Source organism: Halictus rubicundus, chromosome 15 (assembly GCF_050948215.1).
Source record: "Halictus rubicundus isolate RS-2024b chromosome 15, iyHalRubi1_principal, whole genome shotgun sequence".
Classification (NCBI taxonomy): Eukaryota; Metazoa; Arthropoda; class Insecta; order Hymenoptera; family Halictidae; genus Halictus; species Halictus rubicundus.
The window spans coordinates 8,781,475-8,802,676 of NC_135163.1; the positions used below are offsets into that span (position 1 = coordinate 8,781,475).

Consider the following 21,202-nt stretch of genomic DNA (forward strand, 5'->3'; position numbering starts at 1 on the left):
ATTTCTGAAAGCGATAAGAGAAAACGTTTTGTAAGAGGAAACGAAAGACGCTTTAGCGACAGTAAGCAATCAGTACCGGGACTCGCGTGGAAACGTTGAAAATTCAAAAACAGACGCGCCACTAGCCCCAGAAACTTCGTGCAACTCTATTTCCGTAGTTTCTGCAATTTTACATTCGTTCCCCTGTTTTCTGCAACTGCGAGCGAATCTGCGGTTGCACGAAACCGTGCTGTAACACGGCTACAACCGAGAACGATATATTATAAAGCGGAGAGAATGGGTTAATAGCTCGCGAGGGACATCGGACAATAGCCGGGGGAGCCAGATAGTACGAGTACATGGCGGAATTTCGTTTCTGTTTCAGAGGTTCCGACCGGGGCAGCGGCCGTACGGGGAATTTAACATAGAGCATAGTCGAGCGATCGTGGACCATTGACCTAGCTGTGCCCTCGAGATGCGGTGATGGCTCTGCTAAACAGATTCGCGCAGCTGCCTGACAACAGTGGCACGCGGGTCTTCTCGTTCATCGTCACCAGGACCGTGATACGCGACCCCACAAGAGACGTCACCAGCAAGGAGCTCGTCTGCGGCTTCCAACGATGGTCCGTCAAGTTCTCGCAGGGCAACAAGGTAATCCCTCGAATCCGACTCACCCCCTGTCTCTGAAACTCCAAAAAAAGTCGTCAGTCTTGATACAATTTTCGGTTTATCTTCAATTTTCAATCAGTCGATTAACCAGTTACCTCCGTTTTCTATGACAACTTTGCAGAAGTAGAGAATATCCTATCGATACTCGGTTTACAGTAAATTCTCGATGTCGCCGAGGTCTTCATGATAAATGTCGCGGAATTATCCCCACTACCGCGGGGTACACCCCGTGAGGGGTCTAGAACCTCGGGGGACCTCGGTCGCCGAGGAGTGTAACATGATGCAAAGAATAGTAGGATCTTTGACTAGTAAAATATAGGACGAATGTATTTACACTCCGCGGCGGCCGAGGAGAACATTTTCGCAAAGGCAAAACCTCTTTTAAGGATGTACATTTGTGCGACACCCTGTATAATAAAATCGGACGGCTCTTTACATTTTCCTCGAAAGTCAGAAACGATAATCCCAGCGAAAGGAGGTGTTCATTAGACTGTAATAAATGCGGACAGCATCGGAGGAGAGTCAGTCGTCCGTGACACGGTTGAAATTCAATTAACGACTACTGCTTTTGTAAATAGACATGCAGGAACACGGCACGGCCCGGCCCGCACAGTGAAATATGCAGCGATTAACTCAGTAATTGAACAACGGTCATATCGGGGAATTAATGAGCCCGCCAATGATAATCTGCCGTCGAGAATAGCACCTGTGCGCGGCTGGTTGCCGTCCGAAATAAAATCGCGAACCTTGGATTCGGTCCTGCCAATAAAATTTACATTTACATAATCTTATAAAATTTATTACAACAACGCTTTTCTGCCGTTGCAATTTTCTTCAAACATTTCCGCGTCATTCAGCAAATCAATTTATATAATACGAAGACTCGGGGCCCACTCGAGAATAAAATCTTGCCGCATAGGTACCCTCATCCGAAATACGACGAAAGCCGTCCCGAGTCGTCGTCTTGTTTCGGACGAAAACTGTATCGAGACATTACGTTATCGTTGTCGAACACAATAACCTTCAAGTCCCCCAGAAGCAAGTTGACCGATCGCGCGAGCTAAAGGCATGCTTGTTTTCTGCATTGCGAAGATGTTGGGCGCGTACTTGGTGTGGCGAAGCGCCTCGAGGAACCTGCGGGTGTACGTGGACTTCACGTTCACCCTGCTGAACCGGCAGCACTTCTCGATGAACGAGGGCTTCTCGGGCAAGCGGGTCAAGTTCACGTGCGAGGCGTCGGCCCAGGGCAAGCGGAACTACATCTCGGTGTCGGACCTCTACAATCGGAACTTCGTCGACACGAACGGCGAGTTCCAGCTGGAGCTGGCGATATCGAACGTGAGGACCGTCTACATGACCGAGCTTAACATCGCCGACAAGACGAAGCCGTTCAAACTCGAGACCGATTATTTCGCGTTCGGTGGGTTCGACTGGAACCTGGTGGTCTACCCGCACGGGAACAAGGAGGTTGGTACCAGGGGGGAAGGGTACCAGAGCCACATCAGCGTCTATCTGATGAGGTACTCCGGCATCCATCATCACTGCCGAGTCCGGTACACCGTCGCTTTGGGAGAAGGCGAACGCAGGATCGATTCCGGACCGATCGAGGACCTGTCCGACGCGGAAGGCTGCAGCTTCGGATGGCATCCGAAGGTCAGGTGGTCCGACATCGCGCACAAAGGCGTGGTCAGAGTGTCCCTGGAGATGGTCGAGGCTAGGACCATCTGCGAGGTAGCTGTGCTAGCTTGCGGACCCGCACCTTTGCCGCCTACGCCGTGTTACGATCGGGATGAACAGGCCTGGACCCTTAGAGCGGATCTACACTCGGACACCGTCAGGCTACATCTCGTCTACAAGGACATCCACAACGTTCCGCGAAATCATCTGAGGTACGTTGATTTTTCACTCTCATGCGAGACGATATTTTATACTCTGTATACGCTAATCGAAGGTATCCGATCTGATTCCTCAGGTACGTCAGTTGGTCAGCGTACCTGTTGCAAGACGAGGAGCCTATCAGCCTACCCGGCGCGCCGTTCAGCCGTTACTACTCTCAGGAACTCGTGGACGAGGGTATAATCATGGAGACGAATCTGGACACGAACGCGGTGAAGGACAACCAGTCGTTGTTCCTGACCGAGGAGGGTCAGCTGAGGATCCGTCTCGAATGGAACGAGAGCCACTTGCTGTTCCAGGCGACCTACCACAAGTACGACGACGTGTGTCGCATCCACAATCTGCAGATGCGACGCGAGATCGCCTCGCTGCAGGCCGACAATTACAGTCTAGAGAGGCAGCTGTTCAGCTACCAGAAGAGCCTCGCGTACGCCCAAGCGCAGCAGCAGGAGCAACAGCAGAACCAGAACCAGCAGCATCACAGTACCGCCGGTCATCAGTCGCACTTGGAGAGATCCGCGTCGACGGACACCGAATATGCCTGACAAGTGGAACAGCAGAGGAACGAGCAGCAGCAGCAACAACAGCAACCGTCGCAGCAACAGACGCCGGTAGCCGGTGCCGGTTGCCGGCGTCAGTTGCCGATCGTGCAGGAGAACGATCGTCGCGTCCACCAGAATCTGGTGCGGATGATGGACCGACGGTTGAGCAACGTGCAGCTCCAGCAACGGCTCTACGAGACGGACGAGGGGGGCCAGCAGTGCCAGCAAAGGTACGGGGACGGTTCGCCGAGGTCGAGCGTACTCGAGCATCATCATCAGGAGCAACATCGACGGAGCATCGTGCAGCAGCCGAAGTCGGCCAGGTCCAGCGTGGGCAGGTCGGACAGCGCGTCGGACCGTGGGACGGATCGTTACGCCGGCTATTATTTGGGGTACGTCGGTCAGGCAGCGCACAAAAGACGTAGGACCACTTTCTGGGAGACCCTGACGGGTCTCGTGTGCTCATTGGGCGCTTTGGCTTCCAGGGCTGCCAAGATGGCCACCAGACGGGGAGAGCCACTCTGAAGAATCGCATACCCGCGGACCAGTGGACTGGCGCGAGAGACCGAGAGAATACCCGCAATACCGTATCCGGATGATCACCGAACACACGCAAGTGATGACCAATGATGATGTGTGATCGGGTTTGTGTGACCGAGTGAAGAGTGAGGAAGGAAGGAGGAAGACTGGAAGGAAGATGGGGAGATGAATCGTCGTCACCGATCATGGATTCGATGTTTTATGCACCGGGCCCCCCCACCACCACACCCTCGGTGTGTCGTAACTCTAACCGCGTCACACCAAGCATCTCTCTCTCTCTCTCTCTCTGTCTCTTACACTCTTATTATACTAACCACACACACTCCGATAGAGTTCTATTGGCAATCCCCGAAATCAAACGACACCGCTACAATCCGGGTACGAGTGTCGCGAGTTTTACGAAGTTATATATATATATATATATATATATATATATATATATATATATATATATATGTATAACGGTGGCCCTGGCCGAGAGAAGCGCGGGCGAGACGATGTTGCATGTTTGCGTATAGATGCTATCGAGAATAGAAGAGAGAGAGAAGCTCTCCCCCTAACAGCGTTCATGCGCGGAGAGACACACACACACACAAGTTGGCGGTTCCTTTCTGTTGCACGGGTGCTATATACAAGCCCGTGGAACACGATTCTACCCCGATGATTCTCGACAATACGGCGAACGGAAACGACGACGGAGAGCCAGCGAGACTATGACGGTGTCGAAGATGATGCTGCTAATGATGATGACGACGGCGACGGCGACGACGACGACGATGATGATGATGATGATCGATGATGCGTCGTGTATTGTCCGGGGACAGCCGATTGATCACTTTCGTCCAATTTGTTTCGCCGACCGGAATCCGAGGCGGGTGGGCGAACGATGATGCTAGCAGGCGAAGGACAGCTCCTCCGTCTCGATCCAGCTGAAACGGAACCAACCAGAGAACACACATTCTGAGCAGAGAGCAGAGATGATCATACTTTTGTTCAGCCTCCGGGAACCACGGAAGAGGGAACAAGACGGCTCCGACCTCGGTGATAATCGATTTACGGATGACCGGTCGAAACTTCACACAGAAACACGCATTGTTGGAACACGTATTATTATTATTACTATTATTACTATGATTATTATTATTATTATTATTATTATACTACATACCCCGGTTAGGAACCAGAGAGGGCCTCGACGGATATACATACAAAAGGGGAGAGAGACAAGCGATTAGAATTATCAGAGATCACACAAGTCTCGTCCAAAATACCCACGTTTTCGATTCTACACGTTTAACAAACAAACAACAAAAAAAAAAGAAACCGAACACGGATACGATTCTATCTACTTGTCAATTTACTAAAAAAAAAAAACAAAAAAACAAAATACCAAACGTAAAAAGAGAAGAAAAAATACGGAAAAAAACAGAACGCAAACAAAATACCTATTTTCCTCTAAAGACTTTTTTCACCTATCGTCTGCGAAAACTTCTTTGATAATAATGGATCCGTTGCGGCGTAGTCGCCGCAGACTCCGTAAAGAAGCGTAAATTTATCCGTAGTACGTACACATCACTAAGCAAAAAATAAAAAAAAATAACGTGTTAAATGAAGAAAAAAAAAATAAATAAATAACATGATATGAATTAAATAAACATACATAGAGTACAGTCGATGTTACATAAACGAAAGTAGGCGAACCGGAGGGGCGCGTTGTTCGATCTCGTCGCGGAGCGATTCACGTGGTGTACAGGCAGGCGTCGGTGTTCAACAATGCTGCGAGCATACGTTTTCGATCAACCTGGGCCAAGAGATCAGGGTACAAAAGCTGTCGATCGATCCGTCGTCCGCGTAGGGCGCGTCGACGATCGATGTTTCCTTGGTTTCCTGGATCCTGCATCCTTGGAACGCTGGACAGAACTGGACTCTAAAAACTATGTCAAAATTGACTGTACAAAATCGTTCTAACCATCTAAAGATATATAAAGTCGAAACCTTCAGCAGAGTCTAATTTCAAAACAAAATTCTTTAAGCATTGTAACATTGGCAAGCTTCACAAAATCATGCTTCTACGAAGAACTTCCTGAAGACAGAAAACAAGCAGCTAATTGCAAAGCAAAATTCCCAAATCTGCAGACATTGTAACATTCGCAAGATTGATTGAACAAACGTCTCTTTACAGCACTTTCCAAGAACAGAAAATAAGTGGAAGTCTGTGTAAAAATTCAGAATCTCATCGTAAAGGAAAATTCCTGAGACTACGTACGTTCACCGTAGGATAACATTGGAAAAATTCTTGGAAGGAAATCACGTTCCCTCGGAGCGCTTTCTGAAGTCGTGAAATACGAAGTCTATTTAAAAATGCAGAATCTAATTACAAAGTGAAATGTCCAGTACTGTAGCTGAAGAAAGTGTTCCCAGCATTATTCTTCGCACGGCGTGGAAGTTTCAAAGGCGCAGTCCGGGCCAAGTTAATAAATATTCCCGTACAGAGGGTGTAGAAACACGAACGTCGTCCGCGTCACATGTAAGACCTAGATCGAAGTAGCAGCGAATTTATAGCTCGTCGAAGGTGCACACTTGTTTTCACAGTGACCCCGGCCGCGTTCTCCGGCCTGGCATCGAACGATACTTGGACCTTTGGATCGCATGCTTGTCACCTAATTTCCTGCTCGTCCCATCCCGTCGAGCACTCCGGGATCGACGTTTTTTCGATGTTAAACTTTAGTCTCGCTGTCCGACTACCGAGCGTACCGCCCCGTCGAGATTCTTCTCTTTTTTCCACCCCTGATTCGTTCGCCCGACGGAAGCGCACCAATTAACACTTCATTTCGTCGAAGCGAAATCGGGACGACGCACCGTGGTCTGCATCGTCGCTTTACGAGGGAAAAAGTCGCAAACCGCTTCTCCAGCTTCTTCACGAGCACCTTGTACCTCGGACAGATGCCTGAAAAGAAAATAATTTATAATTTCCTCTCCATACCACAATTCTTGTGTACGGTGTGTTCCATCTTAACAAAAATTTCAGCTGTTTCATACACGTATATTTTGTATATACTCAGAAACCAATCATCGTAAGTCCAATTTTCTTATATGAATTTATTTGAACCACAGCCGTTTAGTTCTATATTTTTCATATTTAACTATGCTATTTATATATTTTAGAAGGCTCGATTACCTCGGTCTCTATGCTCACCAACTTGCACCGATTGGTCACCTATATCTTGAGCATAACTTTCGGTGCTTTTGAATTTGTTCTCCGAGCAATTGGCGAGCGCTCGACTTTTTCCCTCTTAGTTCAACGAGCCGAACCACAGTGCGACCATGTGAACCAGAGTCTCCTGAACTCCTCGATCCTCGGAAGGTCCTTTCAGACCTGTCGAAAATTTCAATCTCCCAGCCACTTCCGAATTCCTCCGGATCTCGTTCTCTTGTTCTTCAAAGGACAGCCGCTCTCTTTCTCACCTTTGATCTTCTGGAAGCCATCGCTCGCGAGGTGCTATCTTGCCTGATCTTCAAGAAGCTCTCGCCTTGAATGTTTTATTTAGCGTTGCCCCGAGGCTCCTCCACCGGATTTTCTTGCTCCCTGAAGAGGTAGGGGAAGGTTCGGGAGAACCGCTGGTCTCTTTGTCTTGTATGTCTAGCTGCGCGCGCGCGTTTACCTGAAAATAACAAGATCAGTCTCGTCGTTCGAAGATGGAGTTTCTATTGCGACGGCCATCCCATGCATTTGATCGTCGCGACGCAATCCATTACCGAAATCAAACGGTTTCGATTGTCCCTTTCGAGTGAGCGTGCGGTCCTGGGCCACGATTCACTGGAACGTCACCGGGACCAATTCGACGCGTTAGAATTGCGGACGGCTTTGTTCGTTTCCTATTCCCGCCACCCTATTATTCTTGAGTTCGTTGATTGGACCGTGCACTTTAATATGGACCTGTATTTCACTAGTTTCGTCGAGACATTCGAGATTTAATTCAGGTTTCGTTCAAGTTTCTACACGATTTTGGTAAAAATCGCAGGAATGGCACTCATCTCTCGAGAATGCATTTTTCAAGTCGAGTAGGACTCGAGTGACGTTGCGGGTGGCAGTCCGCAAACTCAACCGAATGGGTGCAAGTGCTCAGGAGTATCCTCGCGAAGGATCCTCCTCCCACGCGTTTCAGAGATTTCGACATGGCGTCCCATTAAAGGCTCCGTTCCCGTTCTCGAGGATCGCAGTCCTAGCGTAACCTTTCTCCCATTTCTCTCTAATCGTACTTGCAAGCAACGCTCTGCACACTGCGACACGTGTGCGATTGCGATACGTGCACGTCGGTGTGCAGGTCCGCCATATCGGTAGCTAACGATCGATAAGGCGCCGACGGTCCACAATCGCGTTTAAATAGATCACCGTAAGTCGTCGTCGTTGTCGTCGTTGTTGTCATCGTGTACACGTGTGCCCGCAGGTGATTCGGGCACACCTGTATCATATGAAACTCGTCGAGTCCCTGGTGAAAGCGCCGGTGCCGGAAGCCAGCGCCCATCGGCGCAGTTCCGGATCATGTTCCGCGATTAATTACACCGTGAAACCATCCCCCATTTCATCCACATAATTTTCTACAAATTTATTCGAACTACGCAACCTCGTTCTCCTGTTAACCGGGTGATCCTACTGAGAAAACTATTAGTTGTAGACGTTTGTTATTTTATAGGCTCCAGGAAACATCATGATAGGTTCAGCCTTAAAAATTAATTCTCCCGGTTAACAGGTTGATAAAAGTTGTGCCGTTGCGTCTTGACCATTGACTAGACGGACCAGCAAAAAAACGTCCACGGAGTTGACGTTCTTGATCAATCGACAAGCAAAGATTTATTGCAGTTCTTACTTGTTTATCGCTTCTTGAAGTCTGCCTAGTTTGACGCTGTAATTACACGCGTGATCAACTGTGACAATTTTTTGAAAGAAAACTATCCAAAATTGTAATTCCACGCTCGACATACTGTCTAGTCGACATTACAAAGAGTAAAGAATTACAAATGGTCAAACTAGGTCGACCGTCTGCAGCTGATCTCGCCGCTGATTCATTTTCGTCTAGTCATATTTCGGAGCGTATTCGCCCCAGATACGTTAATCTCGTTATCAGCTTCGGCGTAAGCTTCCGCAAACATAAATTAGTCTGCGTAAACTGGAGTTTACCCGCAATCAAGTAGCGCGATATCGGCGTCGTAAAGTTCAATGTTCAGCATCAAGATCAAGAGATCGGTATCACTTTGCGCACGTGGACACAGAGCGATCGACGCGACGGTTCGCGAATGACCACGCGCTTCAATTTTATGCTTATCAGAGAGTTCGGCTGCTCGAAATTATCACCGGTGCTCCCGGATTTGAACCCGAGGCTCGAGAACCTGATACCGTTTCGAGTATCTCGAAGAGAGGAGGAGAGTAGCGTCGAGTTAGGCAGCGGGAGATTTCGCCCGATAAATCATGCTAGCCCGTGTCGGTTGACTTTAATCCGCCGGAGCACCGGCGGACACGGGATACGTCGCAGAAAAGTTTTATCCCTCCTCTGGCGCGTAGCGGAGTCTGTATACTTTGTATATAACTGTACTAAACTGTTGAAGATTTACGAAAGAAGATTACGAGAGTTGTGCCTATATGCGTGCGAAGCGGAGAAGGATTTCACCGGGGATCGCGGGATCGAGAGCTACCTCTCTCACGAATGCATAGCATTGCGAATTGCGATCGATGCACGGTGGGCCGGAGTCGCGAAAAGCTATAACACATTCTTGACGGAAAATGGGAATTCTCCTTTTCATAAAAATCTACGTTTCTGTTAGAAGACGAGAATTTTCGTTTTGCAGCTCGCTACGTTCCCAGTGAACAGAATTATGCGTAACAGTGGTACATTCTTACAATTGTTATGGATTACGTTCCAACTCCCCATCATTATTTACCGGGTGCGAAACTTTGAAAAATAAATGACCCGTCAGGAATGCGATAGCACCGCGCATAACCACTTTGCATTTTGAATCTCCGGCGCGTTTCCTCACAGCTAAGATATCCCCTAAAATTCGCACTATTATTTCAACGAGTAATATCTTAGCAGCTCTTACAATTTACGCCATAACTTTCACCGTAATTTCAACCTTAAGCTGCTCCTCGCTCCTCGAGCGAAACACGGCGAACCCGGTGATACTCTAATCGCGAAAGAATAATAGTTCGCCGGGTCTCGCTAACGATATCCTAATCATGGTTTGTGGATCGTGCACCGGAGGCCCTTCAGGTTGCCCGAGGAAACTAAACCGGCGAGATAAGACTAACAAATAGCTGGTAATTATCCGGCGAGAATGATCTTCCCGTCGCCGAGGAAACTCGGTTTTCGAGTCAGCGGGAATTTATGCAATTCCGCCGGAGAAAATCGGCGCCTTATTTCCATTTTATGATGGCGGCCGACGAAATTCGTGTCGTCGTCGTCGTCGTCGAGATTACGTTTCCTCGGTCATGCTCGACGGTGACAAAGCGGCGAACGGAGTCGAGAACAGAGCCGAAAAATTGAGTCTTCCGGATCCGTACCCGGTCGAAAGCAGCGAATTGCAAAAAGGAGATCGATCCTGCGATCCCCAAAGATTGATCCTATGCCTACGATGGCCGAGGACCCGCAGACATTTCACTGTGTGTTCCCGTAAATGTGTTGGAGGAATGAAACGTAGAGGAAGCGGCGCGCACCGCCTTCCTGCATTGTCCTTGATTCAAACTTTCTCGTCTTATTATAATGTGCGCACGAGGAATAGAGCCGGCTGATCGCATGCTGACTTGGTCTGATCCGTGGATGTTAGACGGGAACTCGTGTAACGTGCTGAAAATGAGGCAATTTTTTAAAAATTTGCCTCTGAGGCAAGTTTCATAAAAAGCTACAATTTCGCTGGTCTGCCATTTCAGTCTTACGCAGCAGACTGTCTGCTTTCTCACAGAAATTCTGCAAATGTTCAGCAAATGTTCTCCAATTTGCTCGAGCGTGCTGAGAGCTGTTTATTTTTGCTTACGCCGCGCTATTTCTACCGGTCAGAGAAAAATTTGCTGGCTCGACTGATTTTTCTACCTAAAGCGTCCTGAAATTCTGTATAATAATTCAGCTGTGTTTGCCCCATTGCAACTCTGTCAATAATTCGACTTGAGGATTGAGGGTAATCATTCGCAGGATACATTATTGATCCACGTTCGAAAGAGACCAATTTTTCAGCTAATTGCACGAGTTGATCCCACATTATTTCAAGCCGAGAAACCAAATCAGTTTTCCATTGCCCGGCCATGTTTTCTCGTCCGCAGAAGAGCGCATTCGTCGACGTGGATGCCTCTTCGAAGCTTGTCTCCGATTTCTCAAAGCCGCGACGATCCTCGAACTCGACCCCGGCTAGCTATAGTTCTCCAAGCTATAGTGTACTTCTCGTTCCCGAGAGCCGAGTTCGACGAACTGCGCCGGCAATAAGACCCGATTGTATCTACTGTAATTGTATCGTTGTGCAATTTGTCAGATTTTATCGATCGTTCTCGCGAACGAAGCTAACTCGCGAGCGGCGTTAAGCTCGGTTCTTTTTCTTCTATTTCCTTTTTTTTTTCTTTTCAACCCGCTGTTCCTTCTTCGAGCAGACGGAACCGCGACCCTGAAGAGTATCTTGTGTACCCTGCCGACACACACCCGAAAACACCCATTTTCCCTCGAGGTCAGTCCGACGAACCGCTGTGTCTCGCGGTTTCGAATCCAGAGATTTTCTATCGAATACGCTTGCGACAGGCGTGACAACAGCTCTGACAATCGCACCCAAACCGAGACCGAGGAGGAAACCCTGAAGAAGTCTGTCAGCGCGACGATCCACGGTTCCGAAAGTATGGTCGCGACGCCGTGGGGTGGACTATGGCGAAAGCTGGGGTACCACGAAAACCGAATCTCCGTCAGAATCTGAAATTGTACAAGTTCTCGAGTATAATCGGTCTCCGGACAAATGATGAATTCGAACAAGGCGCGAGAGGCGGATTGGAAGAACGAGCTTAGGGGTCGCGATTTTGAACGTGAATTAACATTGACGCGGGACGTGCGAAAAGGTAGATTTACATTGTCCACACAGGCAAGGGACGTGTCCGTTCAGCACCGATCAGACAAATATATTCTTTTATCCTCAAATGCTCCTCAGAAACATCAAGCGTTTCAGTTGCATAAAATGAAAGATACTAATACTTCACCGAAGTATGCTTTGCACTATTACGATTACGAAGAAGAGAATCTTTTCTGCAACTGTTTTTCAGAAACGTGTGGGGGTCAAAGGACATGTGTCCGTATCTGTGTGGAATACACAACACTTGCGACAGAAGTGACACAATTCAAGAAAACATGTTTCTCAGAAGAGGACAGACATTATCAATCAAATTTATGAACAAGGAGAATAATGGTCGTACAGCAAGTTGACGCGCTCTCAACGAACAGCAACGGTGCACTGTTCTGCACCGGTCATATTACAAAAAACAAACGAATACGATGTTCATAATTGACTAATCCAGTTACGAATTGTGTCGCACTCTTCACAAGTGCACGAAGTCTGCCTTAATCCTTCCGAACTTCCGTTCAGGACCTCTGTGAACAGTAACGATAACGGCAAGCATTAACGAAATCAGAATGCGGAGTTACATCGATGGTCCGGCACGTTTAGGCACTAAAGAGGATCGCGTGGCAATCGGATGGTTGAGAATTACAGGGATTGCGTGAACCATTATTGAAAGAGGGGCCTCTAGGCTAAACCAGTCCGCGTCTCGGCCTCGCATGCGTCGCGAAGGCTAGCTTAACGAGGTTCGCGATCCTCGTGCCCGCGATTCGGCTCGGCACTTCAGTCAATTAAATTCACTCTCACGAGGAGCCGAGCGTGGGCAAAACGCGTCGCCTAGGAGAGCGGAACACGAAACGGAATGGACGCGTTCGGGATTTATCAGACGGATCGCCATGCCAGTCGGGTCAAAGAATTCTGCGCCCTGATGTCATCTATCGTTCGGCCCCTTATCGTCGCGGTTCCCTGTCGCCTTTCGCGCCTTATCAACCGAATATTCTCTCCCGCTGCTTCGTCATTCTCGATTCGCACGGAGATGGTCGGAGCAGGCGACTTGCGTCAGCCTATCGAAGCAATTGGCCTTTCGGGGACTTCGATTAACGCCGGGATCGAAAGAGTTATTGAACTTTTTAATAGGTTCGTGGAATTCCCTCGTAAATATGCCCTCGCACAGTCCGTTCCAGTGAGAGATTATACAGCAACGTTCTGGAAGGTTCTGGCTTGAATGAAACACATTGCTGAAACAGAAATAAGTTCTCAATAAGTATCTCAAGGTCTGAGTAATCTGGTCAGTTGAATTAAAATGAAATTCAATCAGGTTGAGATCCTGACGAGGTGTAGTCGGAACGAATTTGCCGGTCAGTTTCGCAATCGCGGACGTTTTTGCATGTTGTCGAAGCTCCGAGCCGTTCGGATAGAGCCTTTGTTCGGCTACGTAAATATCGGACAACGACCTCTAACCCAGACCCCATTCTCCGTCGGGCCAGAGCCGATATTGCAATCCCCTCTCCGAGCGTCGCATAATTAATTTCTGTCCATCGATATTCCGCGTCTGTAACTCTTTTCAGGAGGGGCGGACGTTAATATCGGTGCTCCCGGTTCGCGTTATCGGTTTTCCTTAAAATCGAGACTTGAAGTATGGAGGGCATTACTATCGGCAAGCATTGGCCAGAAGCTGGCAGCGCGCGAGTGGAATTCATATCGCAAAGCGGAGGAAATATTCGGTTGCGAAACAAACGCTAGCGAATCCCTTCTGTGTTGCATTTTTTAAAAATGATTTCGCTCCCTTGTCGGCTCGTATTATCAGTGAGGAAGTCGCATAATCCGAGGCCTGGCGAACGATGATAACCGATCGATTGCATTCCGATTGAATCATCGAAGCTGATCATTCCTACCGAACGTTTCTATAAAAAAAAAAAAAAAACAGACGAAAATAAATCCGAAAAAATAACGCAACAGTTCACACAGAACGATACACATGGTTCGCCATGCGCGCTGGCAGACGGCGACAAACATAAAACAATAACCACACCCTATAGTCATTTTCGCGGCGACGTCCGACCACGTTAGTTCACCGTAAAAAGATCGTCTGTGACACGATTCGCCTAGGGTTCACCAGATGTTCTCTCTCTGGAGTACACATACTCTTTTTTTGAAGTATGTCACTTCTTTCGTCCTTCTTTACGGACAGTCTGATGAAAAGTGGATGCAACACTTTGTGAAAGCTACTTTTAGCGCGATGTCGGGGTTTTTAGAAAGTATGCAAACCATTTTTCACGATGACGATCCAAAATGCTAATTTACGAAGTTGAGTTTCTCATTCGTGACCCAATTGTTCGGGAATAACGAAGGATTGAAAAATGAAAATCGAGTCAAATTTTTGTCAAATTTTTAAGCGTATTGATTCATTGACCACTTACAATTAACTCCGAGTAAGTTTTGACATAATATTTCGTTTCCCTTTGATGTTTTCCGTGATCACAGGAAGTACGAATTGTACCCTTTCCTTGTATCGAATCATCTGGTGGCCCTAGATTCACGACTTCGAAGTCATGTTCTCTCAGTAATTTTATCGTAAGTATTTTTTCCCCGTGTCCTTTTCACCGAATTTGGCGTCACGTTCTTTCTTATCGACGCGACTTCCTCTTTCGTGGACAAAACGCCGCCACTTCCGGTCCGGCGTCCCGCGCCGCCATTACTTAGTCGTCACTCAGAAAAAGGAAAAAGTAGAAAACCTCGAACGGTTTTCGACGTAACGAGGAAACAGAATACATTCCCCGGATCATTTGTATTCGCGTTTCACGATAAGCGGATGACGTACTGTAATTAGGACAACGCGTTCCCTGCCGCGACGATAATTAATGGCACAACGTCAAAGGAGGAAGTCGGAGCCGTTTCCTTTTCTCAAGCTTCTAACCCTCGTGTGACGACTCTTTTTCGATTGATGTATATGTTTCGTAAACGTTTTTACGCACGATGTAAACGCACCTACTTAAAAAACAAAAAAAAAACGCAATACAAACAGAACGCCCTTTTTTCATCCGTGTGATCTATTCAGAAAACTACAAAAAAATAAAATAATAAAATAAAATAAATAAATAAAACAATGCGATCGCAACCGTCACATGTTTCCCAAAGAGTTTTGAGGATATATTATATATTATACATACTAATGTACTTAAACCATCTGTGAGTCTGCCTCGTCTTTTATAAAGTTCTTGCTATATTCAAAACCGATGGTGGATTCTTACTTCTCCGTTTCTCTCCTGTCCTGTCCACTCGACGAAACAATCTTCGCGTCGGAAGCTCCATCGCAATTATGGCAATTGTACTGTAGCATAGTGTGTCGCGTTTCTTTCTGATTCGACGAAAGAACGAATCGACGATGTTCCAGTGTTCACGTCGAAGGACCTCTACATAGTAGGGCAAGGTAAGCATGAACATAGGTAAGACGTAAGTTAATACATTTTTTCCTAAAGTCAACTGCAGTTACATATATGCAGGTGTCCGTTTCTCCGGCAACTGTTTGGAAACGTTTCCACACTTGCGGTTATGGCGATTCAAAACCGTCAGCAAATACGTATGTAGTCAAGGACACCGATGCAAGCTATCGAGTGCATCAACTCGAACAAAGATACAGCGAGCATTAGTTTTACGATAGCTCCGCGAAATGAAAATTGATATCTTACTCCGCTAAAAATGTAGATACGGTATAATCCCGCCGGTTCAGATCATCGGAGAACGTCGATTAGGTATATAACACTAGGTTTACGGGACCCGTCAAAATGACGGGTTTTAATATTTTCATGGAAGATCCATCTACGTGGAATTACTCAACAAACTTATTTCCTTAGGTATATATTATTTAAAAAATGGCTGAAAGCTTGGATAGACTCATTCTTCTTATTTTTATAAAGTAATGTAAAATACTCACTTTTTAATGCTCCGTAAACCTAGTGATAATAGTGTTGAAATTAAACGAGGGAAAGAAACAGTCACGTGACTGTAAACTAGAACAGCGTTCTTTATCTATCCAATTAGAAGGGGCAAATCAGGTTTGCCGTATAATTGCGCGCGACAAGGCGTATCGGCCAATATAATTGATAAGCTCGACGCGAAAAAGGAAGAACGTCAACAAATAACTTACGCGAGCAGCTTCGGGTTGCCATTAATCAACAGAATCGACAGTCGCGCCGCGGCCGTCAGTCGATTTGCATAGGAACCGTCAGGTCCTGACTATAGTTTTATGGTATCGTTTCCAACGGTTCCCCGTTAGTCTGGCGCAAGCAGCCTCGAATTTCAAACGTGCATGCGCGTTTCGAAAGTTCGGCCTGTCGAGGAACGGTCTTGTGACCCGTTATCATAGGTTATGTCTGCCACGGGAAAACGGTGAAGAAATGTCGTAAGACGAGCTTGAACTTGTGCGAACCTGAAGAACAGTCCCGGAAAGTGCCTGCGTAACCGAAGAAGATTACTGTGATTGAGTAACCATTATAGTAGATAGCTCGCATACCGAAGAAAATATTCTTCTTTTGTCCGACACGTATTTTTAATTAGACTGTCCTTGCGCGAGACAGTCCCGGGAAATAGAACAAGAGGAATCGCTCGACGAGCAACCGATTTTTGATCTGTATGTCAACAAGAACGTGAAACACGGCGAGAGATCTGGATAAATCGTGCCATCGTGGTCACGTGACCAATGTGGATCCGTTGTTAATGCACGATAAAGAATCAAATATGATCAGTAAGAAGTTAAGCAACAGAAGATTGCTGGTCGATCTGCTAGCGTTGATGTTCGGCCTTGGTGCCTGGGTCGGTATCAATGGCATCTACGTGCAACTGCCTCTTCTAGTTAATAATTCTCCAGAAGGATGGAGTCTTCCGGCACATATGGTAGTGTTAGTTCAAGTAGCCAACTTGGGACCAATACTTTACACTTTGTACATAAAGTAGGTACCAGATCGCGTTATCGGTAGGTACTCGCTGGTTGCGCAAGAGCTAGATAGGAATTTCAAAAAAGATCTGAGGTTTTTTAACACAACATGAAGGGACAATCATTCCACTAAGCTATGTTCCCCACCTTGCACGAACGAAATGCAACAAGCGAGAACCTATTGTACGTAATTTACAAGTTCATTAAGTAACTATTCTTTTATATTTTAGGTATAGTTCGTGGGTATGCGATAAATACATTATCTACCTGCTTCTGGCCGCAGCATCGTTAGCAACTTTTCTGTTGGCTTTCGTGTATGAGAAAACATCAATCGTATTTGGCAACGAGCATTCCACTGCTCTTTTGTCGCTGATGTTTGTAACGGCCATTGTCGGATGTACGAGTTCAGTTCTGTTTATGCCTTACATGAGGAACTATAGAGAAATTTACTTGGTGACCTATCTTATAGGAGAAGGGCTCAGCGCATTTATACCGAGCATGGTGGCATTGATCCAAGGTGTTGGTGGAAATCCAACGTGCTTGAACGTTACTACACCAGAATCTCCTCACGTAGAATTTATGCCTGATTATCCAGATCCCAGGTTTTCTTGTCAGGCATACTTTATTTTCACCGGTACTTTATTGTTCCTGTGTTATTTGTCTTTCTTAGGGTTAAATAATATGTCAATTGCAATCGGGGAGTGCGTTAAACCCCCAGGCAGTATGGAAACTCTGCCGACAGACACAAGAGCACCGCCAAGTTATAAAACAAACGCTGGATGGACAATGTCCAAACAAGTGTATTCCTACTTACTAATTATGATGGCTCTTGTTTGTTTCTTAGGTAACGGTACATTACCGAGTATTCAGTCGTATTCCTGTTTACCATACGGAAATGTTGCATATCATTTAACTGTTACACTATCTTCGATGTCCGGTCCTTTGGCGATGTGTTTAGGTTTCTTTATTAAAACGCCAAAAGTAAGTCTTCTCACTGCCTCAACAGCAGTTCTTATGATACTGTCTGGCTTCATCTGCTTTTTAGCTGCCGCCTCACCTACTCCGCCTTTGCAAGGTACATGGGTCGGTGAATTTTTAGTCGTTTTATCTTGGATAATAATTAGCGGTTTAATAGGATTCATCAAATTAGGTATCACTACATTGTTTAGGCCTGACCCAGGCAGGGGTCTTTACTACACTGGTGTAGCGACACAAGTTGGCTCGTTAATTGGAGCAGTGACTACATTCATTCTAGTTAATCATGCAAACATCTTTCACTCTTATTCACCGTGCACGGCACTCACCGGCTAATCGTTCGGAAACGTTGTATAATTCTACAAAGTGTTCTAAACAAATAGAGAGGAGAAAATTCCAATACTGTTCTTAGTTCCTGTTATTAGTGATTTTAATATAGGAAAGATAATCGAATATGTATATAGCGTGCGGGGAAATTCGTGACGAAAGACGGAAAGGTGTGCTTTCACATGAAAAGATAAATCGAAAATTTCTGATTGACTCTTTTTATATAAAATTGCACCTTTCTTGTTTGTAGCACTATTTTCAATACAGCCTATACGTATATACATATATATATCGAATCTTCACTGTATGTACATGACTAGTATTAAAATTGCTTTCATTAGAAGATGTCAGGGTAAAAGTTAACAACCTATAAAAAATATGTGCAGGAACAAATATTTTAATAAATTCAAGTAAAATATATATACTACATTTGTACTTCGATTTTAAAAATATATTTTAAAGAGATTGGGTTTAGTTTAGACGAATGTATGTACTTGATAGGGCTTTATACATCTAGGACATAAATATTTTATATATAATTGTAAATTGTACTTGAAACGTTTCGATGCAAAACGTGCAATTTCACCGCGTCATTCGTAGCAATGTATGCGTATGTGTGTGTCCATAGCTATGTTCAACAAAGAATTATTACTGTTAATGCAATCATCAGTTCTGCAACAGCATTATCAACATTCAAATTACGCGGATCCACCTTGAGAGACAATGTATGTAACCATATTTCATCATAAATTTAGCTATCATTTTGTCAATTTAAACATACAAACTTTGTACTTTATCTGATAAATTTTATTGTCCAGATTAAGCAATAGCTGCGAAGGCAGAGGCAATATCGTTTCATCACATCAGTTTCTCTGGCAGCAGTGTACTACATACTAGAACCCCAATCAACCTTCTAGTAACTCTAAAATTCTTACATGAGTAAACGGAATACGAAGTGTTACCGTTAGTGGAATACATTATCTTATACACGAGTCAAATTGAATCAAAACGAATCGCTTTACAAAGAAAACACGTTTAGGTGAGAATATTTAACGGTTGCAAGATACACGTGTAATTCCTAAAATGCAAACTTATTCAATCATCTATTAAACTCTTCTTGATCGTTATTCAGAAAGAAGTCCAGGATCTGTTTTTCGTACATGTAAATGACGAAATGACAAATGCTCCTGAAGGGTCGCAAAAATGTCAAAGAAAGGATCGCGTCATTACTCATATCCTCGTAGCTGTATTCGGTATATCTACTTGGATTGGTATTAATGGAATATATGTGCAAGTACCAGTACTTATCAACACTTCGCCCGAAGGCTGGACTTTACCGTCTTACCTAGTGCTAGTGATACAGGCAGCAAATGTTGGACCTCTAATTTATATAACTTTGCAACATTTTCGATGGAAGATAAATGAGTCTTGGTGGATATTATGTCTGTTATTTTTAGGCAGTTGCGCAATGGGATTGTTATCGTTTTTTCACTCGGAAACCACCATTATAAATGGAGTCGAGTATAGTTTCGTATTATTTATTCTAACGTTTTTCAACGCACTGGTAGGCTGCTTCAGCTCTGTGCTGTTCATGCCATACCTTCGTAATTTCAACAAAAATTATTTAGTATCGTTCTTCATTGGCGAAGGATTAAGCGGCGTGTTACCGAGTGTAGTTGCCTTGCTTCAAGGTGTTGCAGACACCTCCGAATGCACAGCCTCTAAGAACGATACCACAGATCCCTCAAGGCAGAGCTTAAAGTTCTCCTCGAATGATTATTTTCTCTTTATTTTTATCGTTCTGTTTTTATCTTTAACTTCGTTTATTATGTTAGAGTATCCATCGTTAGTACAAAGTACAAAAGATCGTGATAAGTCTGGCAATACAATATCTAATGAAAGACATATAAGTATTTCTAATGAGTCGAATGATAGAAAACATTATCAGCATGATAATAATGACAAGGGCCTAGTAAGGCGAACGCGATGTTACTTATTTATACTATTAACTGTTTGCTGCTTTTTCAGCAACGGTGTCTTTCCCGGCATACAATCTTACTCTTGCTTACCGTATGGGAACATAGCGTACAAATTATCGGTTACGTTTGCTCAGTTTGCGAATCCGTTGGTATGTTTGTTGGCATACTGGTTCGTAGTGTCCGATGTAAAAAGTATCACTTATTTAACTATTATATGCTCGGCAATCGGAAGCTACGTTATGTATTTAGCATTAATGTCGCCGTCTCCGCCGCTGCAAGATACAATGCTTGGCATTTGTCTAGTTGTGATAGCATGGACAACTCTAGTAGGCTGTATCTCTTATTTGAAATTAACTATAGTCTCTGTACTTAGAAATGCGGGATTACCGGCAACGCTCTTAAAAGCGGGCGCTTTCATGCAAGTAGGATCCGCGAGTGGTGCTATAGTATCATTTCTGGCAATTAACTTAACAAATTACTTCAACGTGCATGATCATTGTAGCTCGTGAGCTAGTATCACAATTATGATATTACTGTGCACTTTACGCGAGAACTGGTGATTGATGTAACATTGTTGACGAGTCATCTATTTATTACAGTAATTAATACGAGGTTGCATAACGATAGCGAATTATCGAAATACCATTGAAACATAAAAAAAGAAACGAGACACACAGATATATTTTATGCGAAAACATATTTTTGTATTTGTACATAAGTGTTTGCATTTAAAATCGAATGAATGTTATATGAAACTATATATTGCGGAGAGAAATATTCCAAGACAATGGCGATCATTTAGTATGATCGCTATTTTACTTTTACTCAAGTATTGCCTTCCAATACAATGCACTAAAAGAGTTTACAAAGTGATCGAAAGGTGATATCTACCATGCATATAAAACGAATGTAAACATTGTTGTTTTGAAAAACCGTGTGTAATATTGGTGATTGTAAAATTATATTTCTTCGCAGTCAGGAACGCCTAACTGTAATATATCTGTTATGATTGTTGATTGTTTTTTAATGATTGTTGGACAAAATTGATTTGAAATTTAAAAATACGCGCTCTGTTAAATCGATATTAAAACAATGTACAGCAATTCAATTTGTAAGTCAGTGAACCGATTTATTGTTTAATGATCTGTAACTGTTCGTACGATTCGTCAGTATTCGAACGAGAATAAAGACTATTTCGTTGAGATTTCGCCGATCATTTCAAAGCGAAGATCCATTTTGAATTTTCTGCAGCTATGGTTGCCACGTTACCAGCCATGCGCGGCAGA

General features: G+C 44.9%; 3 protein-coding genes and 1 long non-coding RNA gene across 4 annotated transcripts in view; all 4 read left to right on the forward strand.

Annotated features, from left to right (window-relative positions):
• LOC143361498 (uncharacterized) overlaps positions 1-3,090 on the forward strand; it is a 123,935-nt gene extending 120,845 nt beyond the window's left edge. The window contains exons 3-5 of the mRNA XM_076800954.1: positions 365-630; positions 1,741-2,537; positions 2,621-3,090. Coding sequence (XP_076657069.1) covers positions 463-630; positions 1,741-2,537; positions 2,621-3,089 — 1,434 coding nt within the window. The 5' untranslated portion in view covers positions 365-462 and the 3' untranslated portion in view covers position 3,090. The remainder of the gene's footprint in view (positions 1-364; positions 631-1,740; positions 2,538-2,620) is intronic.
• On the forward strand, positions 3,090-5,013 carry LOC143361508 (uncharacterized). The gene is made up of 2 exons (XR_013083471.1): positions 3,090-3,478; positions 3,572-5,013. It is a non-coding gene; the product is annotated as an uncharacterized LOC143361508 (long non-coding RNA).
• Positions 5,014-15,754: 10,741 nt separating this feature from the next.
• Positions 15,755-18,012, forward strand: LOC143361778 (solute carrier family 52, riboflavin transporter, member 3). Its single transcript, XM_076801410.1, has 2 exons — positions 15,755-16,651; positions 16,866-18,012. The coding sequence occupies exons 1-2, from the start codon at positions 16,419-16,421 to the stop codon at positions 17,944-17,946; spliced, it is 1,314 nt and encodes a 437-aa protein (XP_076657525.1). The 5' UTR covers positions 15,755-16,418; the 3' UTR covers positions 17,947-18,012.
• Positions 18,013-18,160: 148 nt separating this feature from the next.
• Positions 18,161-21,120, forward strand: LOC143361779 (riboflavin transporter 2). Its single transcript, XM_076801411.1, has 2 exons — positions 18,161-18,976; positions 19,070-21,120. Exon 2 carries the CDS (start codon positions 19,112-19,114, stop codon positions 20,423-20,425), a length of 1,314 nt encoding a protein of 437 aa, XP_076657526.1. The 5' UTR covers positions 18,161-18,976; positions 19,070-19,111; the 3' UTR covers positions 20,426-21,120.
• The last annotated feature ends 82 nt before the right edge of the window (positions 21,121-21,202 follow it).